General features: G+C 41.4%; 1 protein-coding gene across 4 annotated transcripts in view; it reads right to left on the reverse strand.

The window, feature by feature from the left end:
- Window positions 1-23,819, reverse strand: part of diaph2 (diaphanous-related formin 2) — a 206,663-nt gene that overhangs the window by 44,554 nt on the left and 138,290 nt on the right. For all 4 annotated transcript variants that reach the window (XM_060885395.1, XM_060885394.1, XM_060885393.1 and 1 more), the window contains one exon: window positions 23,168-23,297. In XM_060885395.1, the coding sequence (XP_060741378.1) occupies window positions 23,168-23,297 (130 nt within the window). The remainder of the gene's footprint in view (window positions 1-23,167; window positions 23,298-23,819) is intronic.

Here is a 23,819-nt window from a genome sequence, read left to right on the forward strand (position 1 = left end):
GTCTAACCCATAACCTCAGGCAAAAGTGGAGAAAAACTAAATTAGAGGTTTTTAGAATTGCGTAAAAGGACAGTATGTCCAGCTATAGACAGATGCTAGGGCTGGGCTTATTATAAGCAAACTTATAGAAAATAACCAAAAAAAAAACAGATATCTGAACACACTATTCCATCACAGCTCAGTAGTGAGGACTTGAGATTCTTCGCTGATAAAATCAAAAGTATAAGGAACAAAATAGTTGACGTTCAACCCATGAGAACATCTCGTAAACCAGTCTCACCTAAAGCTCTACACTCACAACTACAGTGCTTTACAAGTACAGAACAGGAAGAGTTAGACAAGCTTATTACTACAGCTAAATCAACAACTTGTTTACTAGATCCCATTCCAACTAAATTACTGAAAGAAGTGTTACATAAAGCTGGTGAGCCTCTTGTTTATATTATTAACTCCTCGTTATCTTTAGGTTACGTCCCTAAATCCTTCAAGTTGCCAGTTATTAGGACCCGCATTAAGAAACCTAATTTAGATCCTAATGAACTATCAAATTACAGACCTATTTCACACCTTTCGTTTATGTCTAAAATACTAGAAAAGGTTGTTCTTAGCTTCGAACTAAGACCGCATGTCACTATTATGCCCCTTTTCCACCGAGGCAGTTTGAGTGTTTGTTCGGAGCCAGAGCCTCATTTAGAACCAGTTCTTTCTTTTTCGACAGCCAAAGCACCGGCTCTGAACCAGGAAAAGTGGTTCTTAAGTAGCACCAAAATGTTGCTGGACTAGACTTAAGAACCGCTTGTGTTAGGGGCTGTGGGCGGGGCTACTGTTAGCGCATTTGATAATGTACCTTAAGTATACTAATGTTTAATACATTTTCACTTTACCGCAATATGATACATTATCAGCACACATGATAGTAGGTAGCTACATGCTAAGGCTAACTTTTTTCTGTGTTAATGATAAAATAACGTTATGTCCTTTCTCGATTACAACCTCCGTTTATACAGATTACATGGAGCTGCACGTACACATTGGATTCGCCGCGTTTGGATGCTAATGTAGGTTCACAAAGCCATGAGCATTAACAGTAAAGCAACATCCGCCATTGATGTGTTTGTGTTTGCCGCTGCTGCGCTAACGTTGCTGGCACACGTGACACGTATACAGTGACGTCAGACTCGGCTCTGTGATGGCTCTCTAGCCGGTGGAAAGACAAACGGGTTCTTAGAAGGTTCGCCAGTGGAACCAACTTTGAACCAGCACCAGCGCTAGCTCTGAACCAGCACCCGGTTCTTTTTGGTGGAAAAGGGGCATAAGTTCTACTTGAACTGAGTGCTGAATTTGACACTATAGAACCCAACATTCTCCTAGATCGCTTAAAAAACTAAGAATCACTTAAAACTGGAATCCTCCAGTTTATTACAAGTTAATAATGGGGTCGCTCAAGGATCAGTTCTAGGACCTCTGCTTTTCTCAATACACATGAGTCCCTTAGGAAACATCATTAGAAACCATGGGATTAGTTTTCACTGTTATGCTGACGATACACAGCTATATACCTCATCAAAACCAGATGAAATAGCTAAATTGTCTAAATTAACTGAGTGTGTTAAAGAGATAAAAGATTGGATAACCTGTAATTTTCTGTTGTTAAACACTGATAAGACAGAAATACAAAAACCAGTACACAGAAGCTTTCACACTTCAACTTCCATTTAGATTGATGTACTGTAGTAGTTACTAGTCTTTTGAAAATCATTTCACCCATACTACAAAAACAGCCTTCTTCCACCTTAGAAATATTGCCAAGCTAAGAAACATCCTATCCTTATCTGATGCTGAGAAGCTAGGTCATGCATTAATTACCTCTAGACTGGACTATTCTAATGCATTACTAGGTGGTTGTCCTGCATCTTTAATAAATAGGCTACGGTTAGTCCAAAATGCAGCTTAATGTAGATTAAAAACCTCTCTTCAGTCAGGCATACACATAAAACTTCCCATAATCTTGTGCTCTAATAATGCACATTATCATCTAGTGCTTGCTAATATTATGAACAGCAGCCACGTTAATCCCTCTCCACTGCTTCTCTCTTTCTAAACATCCCGAGGCATCCAGAAACAGAGCATACCAGCTCTGATTGTCTTTTCCGTGCCATGAAGATTTTGGACCTCCACTGAGATGAGGCCGACTCTGTGAGGATCCTGAGGCATCTAGAGATTTACCAGCTCCAGTTGGACTCTGCTATACTTAGGACAACAATCTCCTCATCAATACAACATTTGTCAGACTGTATATTTATAATCACACCCTCCAGTGTCACCAATATGGGGATGGGTTCCCCTTTGAGTCTGGTTCCTCTCAAGGTTTCTTCATTTAACATTCAAGGGATTTTTTCCTTGCCACTGCCGCCTTTTGTTCTATGTTTATGTTCTGTAAAGCTGCTTTGAGACAATGTCAATTGTAAAAAGCGCCATATAAATAAATTTGAATTGAATTGAATTCACAGTCAACCTGCGTATTCAGATTTGCTTCATATACTTCTTTATTTCATTAGATCATGATATGGCATCGACAGTATGTAACAGAATATATGCAAAAGTAAATAACATAAAATACTCAGTCTAAGAAGTACTGTATTCCTGCATTAAATTTTTGTCATTTTTGCAATCAAACACACATTCACACACTACAGAAAATTTAGAGATGCCAATCAGCCTACTATAAAAGCATTGGACCTTATGGTAGTTTGAGATACAAAGTAACTATTTTTAAATTGTTTCATTCATTCATTCATTCATCTTCTACCGCTTATCCGAACTACCTCGGGTCACGGGGAGCCTGTGCCTATCTCAGGTGTCATTGGGCATCAAGGCAGGATACACCATGGACGGAGTGCCAACCCATCGCTGGGCACACACACACACTCATTCACTCACGCAATCATACACTAGGGACAATTTTCCAGAGATGCCAATCAACCTACCATGCATGTCTTTGGACCGGGGGAGGAAACCGGAATACCCGGAGGAAACCCCCGAGGCACGGGGAGAACATGCAAACTGCACACACACAAGGTGGAGGCGGGAATCGAACCCCGACCCTGGAGGTGTGAGGCAAACGTGCTAACCACTAAGCCACCGTGCCCCCCTTTTAAATTGTTTAATTAGTTTAATTAGTAAAACTCAATAATAATAATAATAATAATAATAATGATAAAGGTGATATACCGCAAATATTTAAATATTTCATTTAATTGACACACACAAGGAATTTGGTTCCAGCTGTTTGTGACTCTCAAAAGTCATGATGTGATGACTGACAGTTCTGATAATGCAGTACTTGTAGATATGAAGCAGGAAATTTAATTATGGTGAGTTGTTAATCAGAGTGATTGCCTGGGGAAAGAAAGCATTCCTGTGTCTGGCAGTTTTGGTAAACAAAGTTCTGTAGTTCCTGCCTGAAGATAGGAGCTGAAAGAGGTTGTGTCCAGGGTGAGAAGGGTCAGTAGTTATTTTTTCCTGTCCGGTTTCAGGTTCTTGTATGGTACAAGCCCTGGAAAGTGGGCAGGAGCACCAATTATTTTTTCTGCTGTTTTTACTGTGTATTGCAGTCTGTTCATGTCCTGTTTTTTTGCTGCTCCAAACCAGATGGTGATGGATTGGACAGCTCCTGTGTCAGACCATACTTCCTTAATTGACGTAGAAAGTACATCCTCTGATGGTCCTTTTTGATGATGGAGTTTATGTTGCACTCCTATTTCAGGTCTTGGGAAATGGTAGTGAGTAGAAAGCTGAAGGTCTCCACAAATGACACAGGGCTGTTGGATATTGTGAGGGGGAGTACTGTTGAGGGGTCTTTCCTAAAGTCCACTATCATCTCCACAGTTTTGAGGGTGTTTAGCTCCAGACTGTTCTGACTGCACCATAGCACCAGCTGCTTCACCTCATGCTGATATGCAGACTCATCGCCATCTTGAATGAGACCGATGAGTGTAGTATCATCTACAAATTTCAGGAGTTTAACAGTTGGGTCACTTGACATGCAGTCATTAGTATAGAGGGAGAATAGCAGTGGGGAGAGGACACATCCCTGAGGAGCACCAGTGCTGATTGTCCGAATACTGTAGGTAACACTTCCCTATTGTTTCCTGCCTGACAGGAAGCTGGTGATCCACTGACAGATGAAAGCGGGTATAGTGAGCCTTAGGAGTTTGGAGTGGAAAATTTCTAGAATTATTGGATTAAAAGCTGAACTGAAGTCGACAATGAGAATCCGGGCATATGTCCCTGGGCAGTCCAGGTGTTGCAGAATATAGTGCAGTCCAATGTTGACTGCGTTGTCCACTGATCTGGTTGCTCGGTAGGCAAACTGTAGGGGATCCAGCATCCGTTCTGTTACAGTCTTTAGGTGGGCCATTACCAGCTGTTCAAAGGTCTTCATGACAACAGATGTCAGAGCGACAGGTCTGTAGTCAGTCCAGTGATGGATGGTTTCTTGGGGACCAGGATGATTGTGGAGAGTTTAAAACAGGAGGGGACCTCACACAGCTCCAGTGATCTGTGATCGGGGGAAGTCGTGGCCTAAAGGTTAGAGAGTTTGACTGGGTTTTGAGTGGGTTCGAGTCTCGGGCCAGCCACGACTGAGGTGCCTTTGAGCAAGCACAAATAAGTGATTTTGGTTTAGGGATCTGGATGAAGATCAACAGACCACTACCTGACGAGACATCTTTTTCCGCTTCCCTGTTATCACGATGGCAATTATTGTTCTCCTGGAAACTACCAAATCCAGACTTATCCATCTTACAGTTATACCTTGAGATACGAGTGCTTTGACATACGAATTTTTGGAGTTAGGAGCTGTGATTCGACCATATTTTTGGCTTGAGATACGAGCAAATTTTTGATACACGAGCATCCGAGCCGCCGCCGCCGCCGCCACCAAAACAAAGATGTGTGCAATCACGTGTGCTCTGTTTCCCCCGCCTCAGCTTCCCGCGTCTCACTCGGTTAAAGCCGCCTTTCCACTGCACACGACAAACGACGGCCGATAAACAGGAACTCATTCATTTCCTATGGAGAGTCGCAAGGTGAGGTGCCGACCATCTGCGGATCCGTAATTTTCTGATCCATTTTAAGCGTTAAATCCGTTAAAAATTTGAACTTGTGCGACTACACCGCATCTGATATGCCGACCGGACAGGTTTTTATTAAAACGACCAGCAGATGTTAGTGAGGAAAGAGTGACAAAAAAGGCAAAAACAAGTGAAGAGAAAAGCGATGAAGAAAATTAAACAAAATGAATGTAAAGAAAACAGAAATTGTAGCAATTAAGTTCAGTTAAGTTAAGAGAAATCAAGCATAGCGTTAGTTCTGGCAGGCCACATCGTCAAGCGTGCATCAGCTGTTAATCAGCTGTCCACGACGCGCACCAATCCGGTTACTACATCCATATTACCCGACCATTTAAATTCCCATTCATTGAGCCGCTTTCTAGCGCTTCGCTGCTGCTGCGATTTAAACTCCCTCCTCCAACCCCGACTCCACCATGCCGGAACCTGTGTTCGTTGTACCAGTTTACGTCAAAAATCTCCACATATTTATTTCTCTCTTTCCCCCTCTCTCTAATTATTTAATTATTTATTAATCAATTTATTCATTTATTATTTTCCTTTCCTATTTTTAACTCTATGCATGATTAATGGTTCTGTTATACGGGGGGCTATTCTATTTTCTAGTTGCTGCTCTCCCCGCTCCAAATGAAGTTTAGTTAAGTTCCATTTAAGTGTAAAGTAGCATTGCGAGTAAGTGAACGAAAGTGAAAGTGTAATTCCTCCTATCTCCTCTCCTCCACCTGTTTACTCCTCCCTCAACCTCTGTGCGTTTCCGTAAAGTAAAACCAATTTATTTTTTTAACATTCTCTTTTATTACTGTATGTTTTTATACAATATTTGTCATTTTATAAATACAGGTACTGTACATTTTTCATATTCAAAACACAAACAAAACAACTGCAGTGGAATTTTGCGAGCTGGAACGGATTAATGGGATTTCAATTAATTTAAATGGGGACAATTGCTTTGAGATACGAGCAATTTGAGATACAAGCAAGGTCACGGAACGAATTAAACTCATATATATCGAGGTATCACTGTATTGCCAAACACAGAAGCGGAGATCTGTAGCTATTGACTCTGCAGAAGGTTGGTGACTTCTGCGCACTGTGCGCCTCAGCATGTGCTGACCCCGCTCTGTGATTTTACGTGGCCAATGACTTTGTGGCTGTTGTTCCCAATTGGTTCCACTTTGTTATAATACAACTAACAGTTGCCTGTGAAATATTTAGTAGTGAGGAAATTTCATGAATGGACTTACTGCTCAGGTGGTAACCTATTACGGTATCATGCTTAAATCCAGTGAACTCTTGAGAGTGACCCATTCTGTCACAAATGTTTGTAGAAGCAGTCTGCATGCCTAGATTTTATATACCTGTGGCCATGGAAGTGATTGGAACACCTGAATTTAATGATTTAGAGGGGTGTCGCAAAACTTTTGGCAATATAGTGTATACGCAATGAACATATTTATTAAATAAATTCAACAACTATAAAAGTAATTATAAAATGATAAGCAAAAACTGAGAATAGTGGAGGAGAACAAAGAATTTGAGTGTTGACAGTTTAATCAGAATTGATTAAAAAAACTTAAAGCAGGTCATGCTTAGACAAGTAAATCTCAATAATATATATTTACATTCATGTCAGATCCAATGCACATCTCACAAAACATGAATTCCAGTGAGACCTTCTGCTGTCAAGCATGTGATTTGTGATGTGTCCGTGTCTCATTGAAACATGCATTCATGTGAAGATGCTCTCTATGATGCAGTGGTAAAAAATTTTCAGGATCTCTGAGAATAGATAAAATATTTTGATTCTTCTCAGGAAGTAAAGATGCTGTTGCACCTTCCTAACCAGAGTTAGTGTTCTGATGCCAAGACAGATCCTTTAGAGATGTGGATGCTCAACTTCAGTGCCGTTGATGTTGATAGTGGAGTGTCATTTTCTCCATGTAGGCTGATCCATCATTATAGCTGATATGACCAACCAAGGTGGTATCATGTGCATACTTGATAAAGATGTTGGAGCTTTATAGAGATGTTGGATTCAGAGGACCACAGTCATGGTAAACAGGGAGTAGAGCAGTGGTCTCAGAACACAGCCTTGTGGGACAACGGTGTTCAAGATGAGGGATGAGGGCATGTGATTACTCAATCTAAAATACTGAGATCTATTAGTTATGAAGTCCATAATCCATCTGTCCACATGGATTGGCAGATACCTAGGTCTCTGAGATTAGTGATCAGTTTATTGGGAACTACTGTCTTAAATGCAGAGATGAAATCAATGGACAACATCCTAATGTATGTATGGTTATTATCCAGGTGAGTAAGAGCTAGATGAAAAGCAGAGAAATAGCATCCTCCGTTGTCCTGTTTGAATGGTAGGCAAACTGGTGAGGGGAAGAAATTGTTCAGACACTCTGCAGATGAATGTATGGGCACTGGTATGATGCTTGTAGACTTCAAATATGTTGGAACAGTGGCCTGGGCCGGTGACAAGTCAAAGATGTCAGTAAAGACTCATGCCAGTTGGCCAGCACAAGTCCTAAGCACACATCCAGGTATGCCATCAGGGCCAGCTGACTTATGTGTATCTACTCTTCACAGTGCAGAGCACACTTCTGTTGTGGAGAGTGATATAGGATGAATAACTTTGAAGGAGTCAAAATTTGTGGTGTGATGTTTGACACCTTAATCGATGCTAGCAAAGAAGTGGGTGAGCTTGTCTGGGAGGAAAGCACTTCTGGATGGAAGCAACTGTGTAGTAGATTTGTGATCAATGATATTCCAGATGCCGCTCCACATGTGTCTGGGGTCAGAATTGCTGCTGACGTGCACATCGATGTGAAGTGTATGTGCATGCATGGCTTACCTAATTCAGGTTGGCCCTGGCTCTGCTATAGACTTCTGCATCACCAGATTTAAAAGCAGCATCTCTTGCTTTCAGCAAGAGGTGAACCAAAGAGTTCTATCACAACTTATAATTAGGAAAGTGTTTGTGTTTGACAGTAGAGACATTGTCCCCGTTGTTCCTATGTGCCTCAGGACAACCACCATCGTATCCATCCCTAAGAAGTTGAAAGTGTCCTGCCTCAAAACTATCATCCCTTTGCACTCACACCCATCATAATGAAGTGCTTCATGAGGCTTATCATGAGGGACATCAAGACTCAGCTACCACCTTTAGTAGACCCCCTGTAGTTTGCGTATCATCCATGATGCCATTGCCACGACCCTCCATCTGGTCCTTACCCACCAGGAAAATAAAGACACGTTGTCTCACCCTCCACTGCTTCCCCAGGACATGCTTCAGCTACAGTATGGGGGAAGTTCTGTTTGATGTGTTTGAGTCCATCTCCATTCACAGAGGTGTGAAGTGGAAGATACACTCATGGTCCCACCATGTATATAACTCTCAAACTCAAGAGTGATGTATCTAAATCTCTTTGATTGTTAAGACATTTTTAAAAAAACGCTATGTGATTTTATTTATTTAGAGGATAATTAATGCTTTGTGTTGTAACCTCTCACATTCTAAGCACATATTCAGTCTATTATAAGACTTTACAAAACGTTACAATCTTACTTTTATTAAACTCTATAAGGTTTTATTTAATAAATGTCAAAAATGCCTTCAGTTTTATTCATAAGTTTATTTTTAGAGTTAGGTTATAGGGTAGGAGTAGGGCTTAATTATCTCAATAAGTTATCATCCTTTTAATATTTCTTTTATAAATATAATGATTTACACTCTGTCATCATTACATAATGATGCATTGCAATAATTTATACTTATAAATAGTGGCAGATAGCATATTAGCATATAGCATATAACCAATTGCATATAACTACTATCTACACTTAATATCACCAATAAATGCTATAAATCAATAAACTTTAATAAATATAAGGAATAATGAAGTTAAAAAATGGAAACCTTGTACCTGTAACCAGGGCTTGATACTGAGGCTAGTGGTTTTCCAAAATGATAAGACTAACTAATCCTACTCAACTAGCTCCGAGCGGGCCTCAAACCAACAACCAACGTAGGTCTGGTACTTGAGAGTGGTGCCTTAATGATGATGCTAAGCATCTGTCGATAGAAAACATCTTGAAGTCAGGTTTACATACTCTCTCTCGCCAGTTTTTGTTTTTGGTAAATTATTATTTTGGTATTATTATTACCCAGCCAACTTGTCCAGCAAGAGAATGCAATATATTTTTATTCAATGATAGAGCACTGTTTTTTAGGATCCCTCCTCTTTCTCCATGTTCCCTCACTGCTGTAGGTGTTACACAGTGCAATACTGACTGAGATGGAATTGCTGCATTCACAAGTTAAAGCTACTGAACCTTTTTAATTACTTTTACTGTTGTAAGAGGTTTCTGTAAATAGTTTATTGTTATACAGTATTTCAAAATATTAGTTTCTATTTCTTGTGGTTCATTTTAAACAAAGGGTTTCTGTGTATCCTAATTTCTGAATGGTACAGTCATTCTGTAGATTTTGTACAAGCTTTCCAAACCTAGTTGCTCTATGACCAAACTCGTATTGTGTCTTCTTTAGGAATCATGTCTTTTCTCCATTTTTTGCTTTAATATGTCATTTATCCCTTTCCTTGTTTTTTTTATTTGCTGCAATAGTTTTGGGGTGCTTTTAGGTCGCCAAAAATTTTTATTTTTTTATTAGATATTTTGGCATCTTTTTTAATTAATTTTGTCAAAGCAATCAATTTGCCATATATCACGGCCTTCCATGAGTCACACAGGATAGACAGTCCTACTTCATTGTTATATTATTTTATGGTTTCATTTCTAAATTAAGTATTATGCAATTCCCTTGTTATTCGGTAGATATAAATTCTTCCTCTATGTTTTCCTCCTTCCTCAATCTACCAAAACAAGCATGTACACTTCACTAGATTATAAACATCCTTTAGCATAAAAAGATCTATCCTAGAGTAAACAAAATGTGGGACTATTCTTTGTGTTGTGTGTTCATACCCCAAAGTTTCGTAGAAAATTTTATGGAACCTGTCTTTTCAAATTGCTCATTAATTTTGCTCTTTTAACTAGATCTCCCAATCTGCTCTCATTTAAAAATATTAGATTTACCTTCTCAGATTGCATAATTGTTTGAAAAAATAACATGCTTAATACCTCATATATCCTTGTCTTAAGGGAAATACAATAAAAAAAAAAGACCTCTAAAATCTGAGTAACACTTGATTTTTGAGCCTCCCTCAAAAATTAATGTAAAAGCCTTAAAGAAAAATCAGAATTAAGCTTATGAACTTATTAATAAGATAAACTAAAATATGATCAAATTACAGCTTCAAATGTAATGGTACTTTAAAATAGAGAGTGTCCTTTCTTTAATATTAGCATCAAGTTCTAACTATTTTGAATATAGGAGTCTGTTTATGAGTCTGTAAAGTTTTTATAATCTGATATGAGTTGAAAGTTATTTTTTGTATGCCAATCGTAAGTAGTAATTTATGTTGCTTTCTATAGTGCTAATGACTAACTAAATAAAAATAATAAATAACCACAACCTATAACAAATAATAACAAACAACAACTACAAATTCTTATACAGCTTATCTTACATAGGGAGCTTTTCCTGGAGGACTTGGGGCACAAGAAGAACACCCTGGACATGGTGCCAACTTATCACACAGCACAATCACACAAACACCCACTACAGACCACTTAGAGATACTAATCACCCTACAACAAACCTTTGTTTGGAGTAGAACCCTGAATAACTGGCAGAAATCTTTGATAAGAAAGGAACACTACTGGTGGTTATTGGTGGTTGTGTTGTAACAACAACAACAATAATTCTAAAGTTCAAAGTGTATTGTGTAAAAAATTTAATAATGTTATTTCAATAATCTTCAAAAAACTTTCAAAGTAAAAACTTACACTGGCGATAATCTTATGTATTAATACAAGTCATTGTGTTAATACATGCCTAAAATACCTTTCTTTTCAGAAATCAAACTTCCCCATCTCCATCAACCTGTGTCTGATCCCACTAAGAATATGCTTTCCAACATTTAGATAATGTTTTCATGAAGGAAATAAAGTGGTTACCTACCTCTGATTTAAATTCAGTTTCTAAAAAAAAAAACTCTGTTTAGCTGCCCTCATCATTTTAATATGCATTCAATCCAAATATCAGTATCCAAGCTGTGAAAAATCTAAGTGGCAGTTCATGTTAAGCAATTAAAAGACAATGGCAGCAAATACGCAAAAAGTGTATGTAGTGCAAACTTCTGATATCATTGATATAAGATATAGTAAATAAAGCTAAGTCTCTTAGTTATTATTCTGAAATAAACTTTTATGAAATTAAATTATATATCCCCAAATGACTTAAAGGAAATGTATGGAGTTCTGAAAACATTGGGTTTAATATCTTTAGTCAAGATTACCAGCAGCGTCTCTACTACTTACTGTACAAAGGCTGAGAAAAGCCCATCTCCCTCCCCCATTCTGACTACGTTTTACAGAGGGACCATTGAGAATATTCTGAGCAGCTGCATCACTGTCTGGTTTGGGAACTGCACCATCTCAGATCGCAAGACCTTGCAGCGGTTAGTATTAGTGAGGACAGCTGAGAAAATCATTGGAGTCTCTCTTCCCTCTATCATGGACATTTACACCATACACTGCATCCGCAAAGCCAACAGCATTTGTGGATGACCACACACACCCCTCACACCCACTCTTCACCCTGATGCCATCTGGAAAAAGGTACCGCATTCGGGCCCTCATGACCAGTCTGTGTAACAGTTTCTTTCCACAAGCCACCAGACTCCTTAATAACTGAACGGAACCGTACTGAGCACAAAACACACACACACATCAACTGTATGGACTGCACAGATCTACACCAATTACACACTCTTCCATTATACATCCATCAAACTGTTTACATGCTGTTTTGCACAGTTCTTTGCTCTTTGCACATGCTGTCTCACATTTCAGTTGATTGCTGTTTTGCACAATACCTCATGCAACTGCTGCTATAATACTGTGTTCATTCCAGTATTTCTGCACATGCTATATTGATTGAACATACAGAATTTACACTGGTCTGCACTGTTTTTGTTTATTGACTTTTGTGTTATGTCTTGTATTTTTTGTTTGCATTGTCTTTTGTCCTGCACTGTCTTTCTTTTTTGTACTTAAGTAAGTTACTTTATGTAGCACCATGTTCCTGGAGAAACGTCTCATTTCACTGTGTACTGCAACAGCTATATATGGTTGAAATGACATCAGCTATATATGGTCTGAATAATGACATCTGCCAAATGCCATAAATGTAAATGTCCATGAGCCAAAGGCCTCCGATAAATACTGTAAATATAAATCCAATTCAAACACATCATGGAAACACATAAAATAAATATATAAAGAGACTATTCATATGGTTAAAATAAAAGTAAATCATATAATGAGATTTCTACCTCTTCAGCTTTCAGGCTGAAGTAACTAATCATAAATCTAGCACCTGGAGATAGTAATGATTTGTTGTAGGCTTCTTGACAGTCTCGCTGACCCACTGTCAATTTGAGCACCATTTGATTTTATAAAGACATCCTGTTCTTGGAAATGTCACTGTTTCATATTTTCTCCACAATGAATATTTTCACTGTGTTTTAAGATACATCAAATGCCTTTTTTCTTTTTTAGCAAGTATGATGTAACCCTCTCCTGAGTGATATCTTTGAACAATCTTTGAAACAGAAACAGAACAGCTGAAACAGAGTGCCAGCAAACCACATGCGCCCGCCCCCTCATCCCCCTCCCAATCATCTGTGTCCCATTCGAGAGGATTGTCATGGATCTTGTTGGGCGGTTACCGGAGTCAGCCCAGGGTCACAAATACATCCTGGTCATCGTTGATCATGCTAGCCGATACCCAGTGGCCAGGGAGCTCCTCACGCACTTTAGCCAGGTCAGAATCCCAAAGGACTTGCTCACAGACCAAGGTACGCCTTTTATGTCCCGTTTAATAGTAGAACTAATGTACTGTTTCTCTATGCTATTTGTTATCAATTGTTATTCGAATATACAGATTCCCTGTGAAAAAAATAATCATCTGGATGTTGCTGAGCTCTAGCCAAACTCCTGGGAAAGCCACCTATGTATTCACTGTACAATACAAATGTGGGGTTTTCTATTCGATTCTATTGGCTTAGACCTTTCCATAGGTGGGTGATACATGAAAATACCCCAAGCAGATGTTGCGCAATCAATGTTGGATGTCTCGCAATCAATGTTTTTACTGTCTGTATTGGTGAGGAGATTCCAAAACTAACCCTAAATAGTTATATTTCGATCAAATGTATGTACACCTATAGTAACATATAAATCATTTTTATAGTTCATTACTAAGTTTTATAGTTCGGTATCTGAGAAAATCAGATACAGTGTTGTGCCAACATGTGACCCTACAAAAACCCCTCTCTAATATCTCTGATATACAATAGATAAAGTCTTGAAACCATTAATGGTGAGATGTTATAAAATAAATTTCTGGAGATTTCAGGCCTTCAGATGAATGAATTCATAGGGATATTCTCTCTAGAATTATAAACGTTTGTCAGGCAGAATTTATTATTTATTTTTTTGCTGTGTTCCACCTTCTCTTGCTCTGACCTGGTAAAATATATACTTACAATCTCACATGTATTATCTTTATTTTGTTACCAGAATTACTGTACAACACAGGCAAAAAAATAGGCCTAGGGTGAAAAAACATGTGCCTTGCATTAAGCTTTATACAGGGCTCTCAAGTGTCATGCATTGAGCCACACATTGTATTTCTCAGGCAGAAAAACATTCTATCATATATTTAATATGCCGCAGGGTATTTTCGATGGTCGGTTTGAACAAAACCTCAACACAAAACAGCTTGCATCTGGACGGGACATTGTCCTCAGTCATGACCTTAAAAATGGCTGGGCTTGAGCTGAACTGTTTTAAATGGGAGCCAACATTAACAAATGATAAAGGAGTCCAAAAAGGCAACAAACACTTACAATAAACAACACCAGTCATAATCTCTCTCTCTCTCTCTCGCTCTCACACACAAATTAATAAATGGAAATTGAATAAATACTTTGTATTTGTTTAAATTGTGTTCAGTGATCCTTATGTAACCCCTTTTTCAGGGTTAATCTACAACATGTATAGAAATGGCGCAGCAGGAGCCTGGATTCTCAGCGGTGAAGTGGTGAACTGGCTGATCTCCCTGTACTTATGTAGAATTACTCTAAAGCCCGGAATTAGTATTTGTGGTGATTAACGAAGAAACTCCATTAATATCCAGTAGCGCGGTGCCTCCACTGGTGATTACTACACTTACTGATAGTGAGCAGTGCGTTATGTATGTCACCAGAACATGAAAATACAGTAACCGTACAAGGTCCTAAACTTGGTGTGCGTGCGCGTGTATGCATTCGTGTGTGTAGGTGTGCGTGTGCGTGTGTGTGCGTGTGTGTGGGAATGAGTTGCCACTACACCCAGTTATAATAACATAGAAACAAATAAGAGTTTATTACTCATTTACTGCAATAATCAGACTGCAGCATCAATGTCAATGACTTCAATGACTTCAAATGAAATTAAAAAAAAAGGGTCATGTAAAACAATGCCTTTGGATATCAAATAAACAACAAATGTAATAGTTCTCAAAACGCTTGTCGTTGGGGCCCGTTGGTGCACGTTATAAAACTCACCAAGATGAACAGTTCAATAGCTATTTTTGAGCTTATCACTCACTACTTTCCGATCCTCTGCTTCACAAAATGTCCGTCCTCACGGCCGAAGCGATGTCTCGTGGTATCCTTTAGCCCGCGAAACTCCAGCTCACCAAACGTGGCTCACAATCCGTGTTCAACGCGATGCGCGAACTCGTGTAGCTAACTCGGGTAGCTAAGTGTTATTAGCATAAGCTACCAGGTACGAAAACCATCCGCTGTTCACCGGTGAGACCTCGATGTTAACGACTGGCACCCCTCAGTTTTTTTTTTTTTAGAGTCAATAAAAAATATTAGAACTCCTTTTCGTTGTCAAACAATTCACTTTTTTTATATGGTTTCTTTTCCAGCTCGCCCCTCGTGCGCACTTCCTCAAAACAAAAACAAAGTCTCTCCTTCCCGGGCTTCCTTCGTTCTCTTCCCGCCCCCCTGCATTCATTGGCAGATGCATCCAATTGGCTCAAACAACAAACTTGATTGGATGATGTACACAGTCCCACATCATATCAGATGTTCAAAACTGCAAAGCATTCATGTACATTAAAGCAACTGCAGCAAATAAACATGCAGGGCAACAAAATTGACACAGTTCAATGCTGTCATCCATACCCCTACTTTACAGGTGCTTACACCCTCCCCCCACCAAAATACAGCATGTCCACATGCTGGATAACACTATATAACCAGGTGAATGAGAGAACAGAGGTAACAATCAACAAAACAAACTCATTACCAGATTCTAATAATCAAAGGCTAACCCAGGGTGTAATGGCATGGGAAATGTATGGCAAAAGTACAGGTATGTGAGTACATGTGTCGCAAAGGGCATTTAAATTGCACCACCAGGGATGAGACCTATTGTAATCCCCTAGACATGTTTCCCGATACACAGCACAATGGTTTGAACCTAAAACTGGGGTTTGGTTTGGCCCTCCCAGCTTCCCATAAGCCAATCGATCAATAGGCTTCTTTTCTCTGGCTGACCTACGAACTAATGGAGGAACTGAATCTGTGGAATCTACATCTAAGTAAGCTAACAATGGAGCATGAGCACAGCTACCATCTTGATCTACATCTGCTACAGTTTCTCCAACCTCAGTGTCTGATGGAATGTCTGTCAGGCCACTAATTTCATGCTCTGCATTAAAGCTACTTGAGCCAGTGGAGACACTCGGCACCGGTGAATTTGGTTCGGACTGTGCAATCCAATCAGTTTCTCTCATAGGAACATTTTGAACTGCATCCTCAGCATAACATCCAAACTCCGAATCAGAATCTGAAGAATTTTCGTCATGCTGACTTTCAGGGGGCAGCATTTTGGGTTCAGCATCTCTACGCTTCGCTCCGATTTTACGCCTTCCAACTCCAGAACGTGGCACAGGCAAAGTGTCGCCAACAGGACTCAATCTAACCTCCTGTCCAAGAGGCAAAATATGATTTCGGTGTAGCACTTTGACCGGCTCTCGGCTGTCAACAGGGTTCAACCGGTATACAGGAAGATCTGCCAGTTGACCCTCCACCACATAGGGACAAGAGCTCCACCTATCTGCAAGCTTGTTCTTCCCTTTTTGACCCAGATTTCGAATCAAAACCCGATCTCCTGGACTTAAACTGTGGTAGCGAACTTTCTGATCATATCGCTCTTTATTGCTCCGATTCATTTTGTTTGAGGTGGCTTGAGCTAACCCGTAAGCAGCTTGCAGCTCTCTTTTCATCTTCGCCACATATTTCAGGTGAGATGTGGGCGACAAGCCATCTGCGGATACACCAAAACAGACATCCACAGGCAACCGAGCTTCCCTACCAAACATAAGATAATATGGTGAATACCCAGTAGCCTCATTAGGAGTGCAATTATAGGCATGCACCAAGTGCGCAATGTGCTGACTCCAAGTAGACTTTTGCCGCGACTCAAGCGTGCCCAACATGTCTAACAAGGTTCTATTGAACCGTTCGGGTTGAGGGTCACCCTGTGGGTGGTAAGGAGACGTCCTGGACTTTTTCACCCCTAACATGGCCAACATCTCAGCCACCAACCTACTCTCAAAATCCCTGCCCTGGTCTGAGTGGATACGAGTGGGCAAACCATAATGAATGAAATATTTCTCCCACAGCGTCTTGGCCACGGTGACTGCTGTCTGGTCCCTAGTGGGAAAGGCTTGTGCATAACGGGTAAAATGGTCAGTGACAACCAACACATTACCGACATTTCGAGAATCAGGCTCAATTGAAAGAAAGTCAATGCACACGAGATCCATAGGACCCGAACTCTGTATGTGAAAAAGAGGAGCAGCCCGCTGAGGCAGGGTTTTCCTCTTGATGCAACGTTCACAACTTCTGCAGTATTTCTCAGCATCAACCCTCATACGCGGCCAGTAAAACCTATCACGCACCAATCTGTAAGACTTATCGAGCCCCAAGTGTCCGATGTCATCGTGCAACAATTTGAACACAAGGCTGTGGAACTGCTTAGGTAGCACTAACTGCTTAACACAGCGGTCGCCCTGCGTAAACGTCCTATACAGCAGTCCATTGCTAACTGACAGCTTTTTCCAATCCTTTTTAAAGGCCTTAATATCTGGGTGTTTGGTCTGAACGCTACCAACAGGCTTCTTAAGCCTAATAGCCTGCCATACCTCTCCTATAAATGGATCACTCTTCTGGGCTTCTTGAAGTTCACTCAGACTGACAGAGGGCAGAGGATCAGGAGCCACTCCTGTAGCCTGACAATATGCCTTGGGAATAGCAGATATTTGACTTCCCATCTGATCAACAAGGCACAAAGGAGAGAATCGGGCCGCTCTCTCTGCGGACAAAATCTGACACATAGCTCGAACACCAGGAGCTGGAATCTCCTGCCACTCATCATCAAGTGTCAGGCTGGTGTGAGGGCGTCGTGACAGTGCATCAGCATCCAGGTTCCTTCGCCCCGGCCTGTACTTCAAGTTGAAGTTGTAGGTAGACAATGCTGACAACCAACGGTGACCCGTAGCATCCAGCTTTGCAGACTTAGTTATATAAGTCAGTGGATTGTTGTCAGTTCTGACCTCAAAATTTACCCCATAAAGGTAATCATGCAGCTTATCTACAATAGCCCACTTCAAAGCTAAAAACTCAAGTTTGTGCGCTGGATAATTTCTCTCTGATGGAGAAAGACTGCGACTGATGAATGCTACAGGGCGCAACCCATCAGCGTGCTCCTGGTACAAAACACCACCAAGACCATCCATGCTGGCGTCCACATGCAACACATATGGCTTTTGGGGGTCTGCAAAAACCAATACCGGAGCCTGGGTGAGCCTCAACTTCAGTTCCTGAAAAGCACACTCACACTGGTCACTCCATCTGGGGCCAAATGGCTCTGATGGGCGGAAAATGGGTCTTGTGTTCACCCGTAACTGCGAGGTATGCTTCTTAACCGGCAGGCAGCCTTTCAACAGTTCGTTCAGAGGTCGACACAGTGCCGAAAACCCCTTCACAAAACGACGATAATAACCACAAAAACCCAGAAAGGACCTCAACTCCGTCACCGTCTGAGGTCGTGGCCAAGCAACAACCGCCTCAATTTTAGATGGGTCCGTGGCTATACCCTCCTGTGAAACAATGTGACCAACATAGTTTACAGACACCCTACCAAACTGACACTTATCCAGCGACACTTTGAGACCTTCCTCTCTCAAGCGATCAAGAACCTTTAGGAGCCGTTCCTCATGCTCTTCAAGTGTGCGACCAAAAATAATCAAATCGTCCAAATACACTAGTACCTCCAGCAGATTCATATCCCCGACAGTCCGCTCCATGACTCTCTGAAAGGTGGCAGGGGCACCACAGATCCCCTGAGGCATCCGTTCAAACTGATAAAACCCTAATGGGCAGATGAACGCAGTTTTCTCTTTATCGGCCTCACTCATGGGAATTTGATAGTAACCACTCCTCAAGTCTAAGACCGAGAACCATTTGCTACCAGAGAGACAATGGAGAGCGTCTTCAATTCGTGGAACGGTATACTGGTCGGGGACGGTTCGCTGGTTAAGTGTTCGGTAGTCAACGCACATTCTGACCTTACCAGATTTTTTTCGAACGACCACAATGGGTGACGCATATGGGCTCCTAGACTCAGAGATAATGCCAGTTTTCTGAAGTTCCCACAGATGTTTACGCACATCTTCTATATCAGCTGGGGCTAAACGGCGAGATCTTTCCCGGAAAGGCCGCGGGTCCATTAGCCGAATTTCATGCGTGGTACTTTTTGCACAGCCAACCTCCCACTCATGACAAGAAAAAACCTCTCTCCGCTGTATCATTTTCTCACATAAACGTTGTTTTGCCTCTTCAGGCATAGGAGAGTTACCAAAATCAAAAGAGGAAGAAGAAAACACATTGTTATTCCTCAAGCCATCCAGGGACCGTACCGGTGGTATTGCCTCTACAGGGAATATGTGAGCTAGGGGACTACCTCTCTTTACCTGCACTTCCCTAGAAGAGATGTTTCTCACTGTCACCCGGACACGATTAGAAGTCACATCAGACATTGGATGAACTTCAGGTCTGATCTCAAGCGCCGAAGTAGTGAAACCATGTATCGAATTAATAGCCTGGTCCACAAGTGCCAAAGACTCATCCAGTTTACCCGGAAACTTTACCAACCCGGGCAAGCGTAACACCTGCCCAGGCTGCAGAACAACAGGCTTACGATTAACAAACCATACAGTACCATGCTTATCCACCTCATCTTGTGAGACAGCAGTGTATTTAATGGATTCAAAGGCCTCTCTCATTACAGGATGTATGGTTAGAGTGCTAAGAAATGCATCTCCTGCCTGCTCTTGACAAGACTGGAACAGTTTCCTCACTAAATGAGTGTTAGTGCCAACCAAAATGGCAATCCCCTCTGTTGTCAGTGGGTCAGGGCACACAAGAGCTAAAGTATCTACAACTTGGGGAATACCCGTGAGGGCCGCAGTAAATTCAAGTCTTAGTGAAAGATACCCATCGTAGGGGTATTTGTGGGAGCTTAAACCCCATATTTCAAGACTATCCATTTTCTGTAAAGGTAAGTGCCTCAAATAAGTATCGTAAAAGCTACGATATAAAATAGTGACCTGTGAGCCACTATCAAGAATAGCTTTAGCATAGACTCCCTCTATCTGGACAGACACTTCAGCAGAAGGGCCCACTAACCCATCTGGCAGGTGTGACGAACAGGCACTAGTTCGATGGGGACACTGAGCGGAACGTGTCTTGCAGGAGGGAGCTCGGTGCCGTTCCTTCACCGAGCTCCGGGAAAGTTTCCCGGCACCCTTCCCTGAGTCCTTTTAAGCAGCTTCTGATTAACCAAGCGAAGGTTCTCCGAGCGAGTACAATCTCGCTTCAGGTGTCCGTCTTCCCCACACTTATAGCAGAAAATGCCAGATACTAAAGAAGGAACAGAAGACCTAGTCCTGTCAAGGGCAACAGCCTCCGAAAAGACAGCTGTAGCAGAGTTTTCTATAACGGGGCCCACAGCATTCTGTGCGACCCCCGCAGGAGTCCCCGTAGCCGTGCTCAAAAGTTTCGACACTAGCGTTGTCAGCTCCTTAACCTTTTGCCTTAAACTGTCTACCTCAGATGCTACCGGAGTCAATGATGCCTGGGAAGCCCCAACAGCAGCAGTCACAGGCACCTGTGAAACAGCCGCAGTGGCAACAGAGGCTTTTGCACTCTCTCGAACACTCACCCAATGCTCTTCCTCCCTCACCTCTCGCATGAGCTGAGAAAAGGATGGGGGATCTCTCAAAGTGTGCATCATTCGTACACGCTAAGCCACCAGGTTATTTGTGAGTGCGCCCTTGAACAGCTGCTCCAGGCGAGCCTGATCCAAACCAGTGGCATCCACTCCCCCTCTCAGAAGTGCACGGTGGAGAAGTTTATCCAAGCGATAAAGAAAAACAGACAGCTTTTCCCCCTCCTGCTGGAAGGTATGACGAAATGAGGCCATAAGGTCAGCACCACTCTCAGTAGAACCATAAGTAGTGTCAAGGGCAGCTAAGTAATCAGTAGCCATAGCACTGGAATTACTAACCTTTAAGAACCTGATAATATCTGCAGCAGGCCCCCGCAGACTCTCTACAATGCGCTGCCTCTTAGCGGCATCATTGCACTGCCACTCCATAATCATTTGTGTAGCCTGCTCCATCCAAACTTCATACTCCTCTTCACCCGGAGGGACAGGCTTTATGCCCGAGAACACCCTCAGCTTCCTGTAGCTGGGCACATCAACAATCGGCTGGGTGCAGCGATCCACAAGCTTACCTAAAGCATTTACTAATTCTAAGTTAACATCTAACTGAGGAGGCTGTGCACCCATAGCAACATCCCTCACATCTCCCATAGACTTTCCCTCTTGCTGTAACAATGCCATCAACTTAGCCTCAAAACCCTCCCCTTCAGGGGCAGGACTTGCAGTCAGCAGGTGGCTCACCAGATGAACAGGCCAGGGCCCTACTTCACCGGTGATGCCTACCTCTGGGGGTACAGAACTAGGGTCAAGCTCTGCACCAGTCTCCACTAGTACGAATAAGTGCTTACCTGTCTTGTCACCACGCCGACCACGTATCCAAGTCCGACCCAGAACATTAACTGAATCAAGTACATGACTCACCATGTCATTACTCACATCCAGTGGTACCTTGCTAAGTATAACACTGTGTGACAAGACCACATTCTCCTCCCGACTCCATTCAACAGCCTGATTGAGGTCCATATTAATGTTGCTATGCAGATGAAAATAACTAAAACACAAATAGCGCTAATCACAGGTGAAGTTTCTACTTGTTTTAAGTACTATGGGAAAGTAATCCCAGCGGTGCCTCCAAAATGTAACCCCTTTTTCAGGGTTAATCTACAACATGTATAGAAATGGCGCAGCAGGAGCCTGGATTCTCAGCGGTGAAGTGGTGAACTGGCTGATCTCCCTGTACTTATGTAGAATTACTCTAAAGCCCGGAATTAGTATTTGTGGTGATTAACGAAGAAACTCCATTAATATCCAGTAGCGCGGTGCCTCCACTGGTGATTACTACACTTACTGATAGTGAGCAGTGCGTTATGTATGTCACCAGAACATGAAAATACAGTAACCGTACAAGGTCCTAAACTTGGTGTGCGTGCGCGTGTATGCATTCGTGTGTGTAGGTGTGCGTGTGTGTGGGAATGAGTTGCCACTACAACCAGTTATAATAACATAGAAACAAATAAGAGTTTATTACTCATTTACTGCAATAATCAGACTGCAGCATCAATGTCAATGACTTCAATGACTTCAAATGAAATAAAAAAAAAAGGGTCATGTAAAACAATGCCTTTGGATATCAAATAAACAACAAATGTAATAGTTCTCAAAACGCTTGTCGTTGGGGCCCGTTGGTGCACGTTATAAAACTCACCAAGATGAACAGTTCAATAGCTATTTTTGAGCTTATCACTCACTACTTTCCGATCCTCTGCTTCACAAAATGTCCGTCCTCACGGCCGAAGCGATGTCTCGTGGTATCCTTTAGCCCGCGAAACTCCAGCTCACCAAACGTGGCTCACAATCCGTGTTCAACGCGATGCGCGAACTCGTGTAGCTAACTCGGGTAGCTAAGTGTTATTAGCATAAGCTACCAGGTACGAAAACCATCCGCTGTTCACCGGTGAGACCTCGATGTTAACGACTGGCACCCCTCAGTTTTTTTTTTTTTTAGAGTCAATAAAAAATATTAGAACTCCTTTTCGTTGTCAAACAATTCACTTTTTTTATATGGTTTCTTTTCCAGCTCGCCCCTCGTGCGCACTTCCTCAAAACAAAAACAAAGTCTCTCCTTCCCGGGCTTCCTTCGTTCTCTTCCCGCCCCCCTGCATTCATTGGCAGATGCATCCAATTGACTCAAACAACAAACTTGATTGGATGATGTACACAGTCCCACATCATATCAGATGTTCAAAACTGCAAAGCATTCATGTACATTAAAGCAACTGCAGCAAATAAACATGCAGGGCAACAAAATTGACACAGTTCAATGCTGTCATCCATACCCCTACTTTACAGGTGCTTACACTTAGCAAACACAACAACACCCCCATTGTTGTGTTTGGGTGGGGGTTGGAGATGTCACCCTTGCCTGTCTTCAAAACTTGAGAGCCCCTGATTATATGATGAAAATGCATCTATATATAAAGCTATTAACAAGGGTCTCACTTGTGGTGATTGTAAAACCAATGCAATGTGAGTATAAAAAAATGTTTTACCTTTGCTGGCATTTTCCACATGTCCTAGCTCGTCAGGAAACTTCAGAATCTCTGGATATATCTCCTCACACTTTTCAGCCAAAAAATGCATGAGTGTTGTATTCTGCTCTGATGACTTTGTGTCCCGTAGCTATGAAAAAGTCAGATGGAGCAGAGAAAACTATATTAATGCTAAATGTAATACACTATCAATAGAATCAAATATTATTTTGATTTAGATTTACATAATATACACCCACAAAGACATACAAACTGATCAAAATACAATATGAACACTGCTAATAAGAAATGTTTCAATGAAAATGTTGTAACAAGATCTGAAATTATAATATACTATTATGCTACACCGTTCAGTCAAAAGTTTAAGAAACATTTCCAATTACAGATTATGACAAACCTTCTCATTAGTAAAAACCGGTAAATGACATAATTCAATGTTTAGGCAGAAAATTTTAGGCAGAAACACCTCACAATGGCACAGTAGGTACACTCAGTTCTGAACTTAGTTGGCTGTGTGGAGCTTAGATTGGATAAATGGATTAATGATTGGGATAATATATGGAAGGATGGATGAAAAGATAGATTGGTTAGACTGGATTACTGAATTAGATATTGCGACGGAGGTGTTGACTCTGCCACACTCAAGGCACAA

The sequence above is a fragment of the Tachysurus vachellii genome, chromosome 13, assembly GCF_030014155.1.
Source record: "Tachysurus vachellii isolate PV-2020 chromosome 13, HZAU_Pvac_v1, whole genome shotgun sequence".
Classification (NCBI taxonomy): Eukaryota; Metazoa; Chordata; class Actinopteri; order Siluriformes; family Bagridae; genus Tachysurus; species Tachysurus vachellii.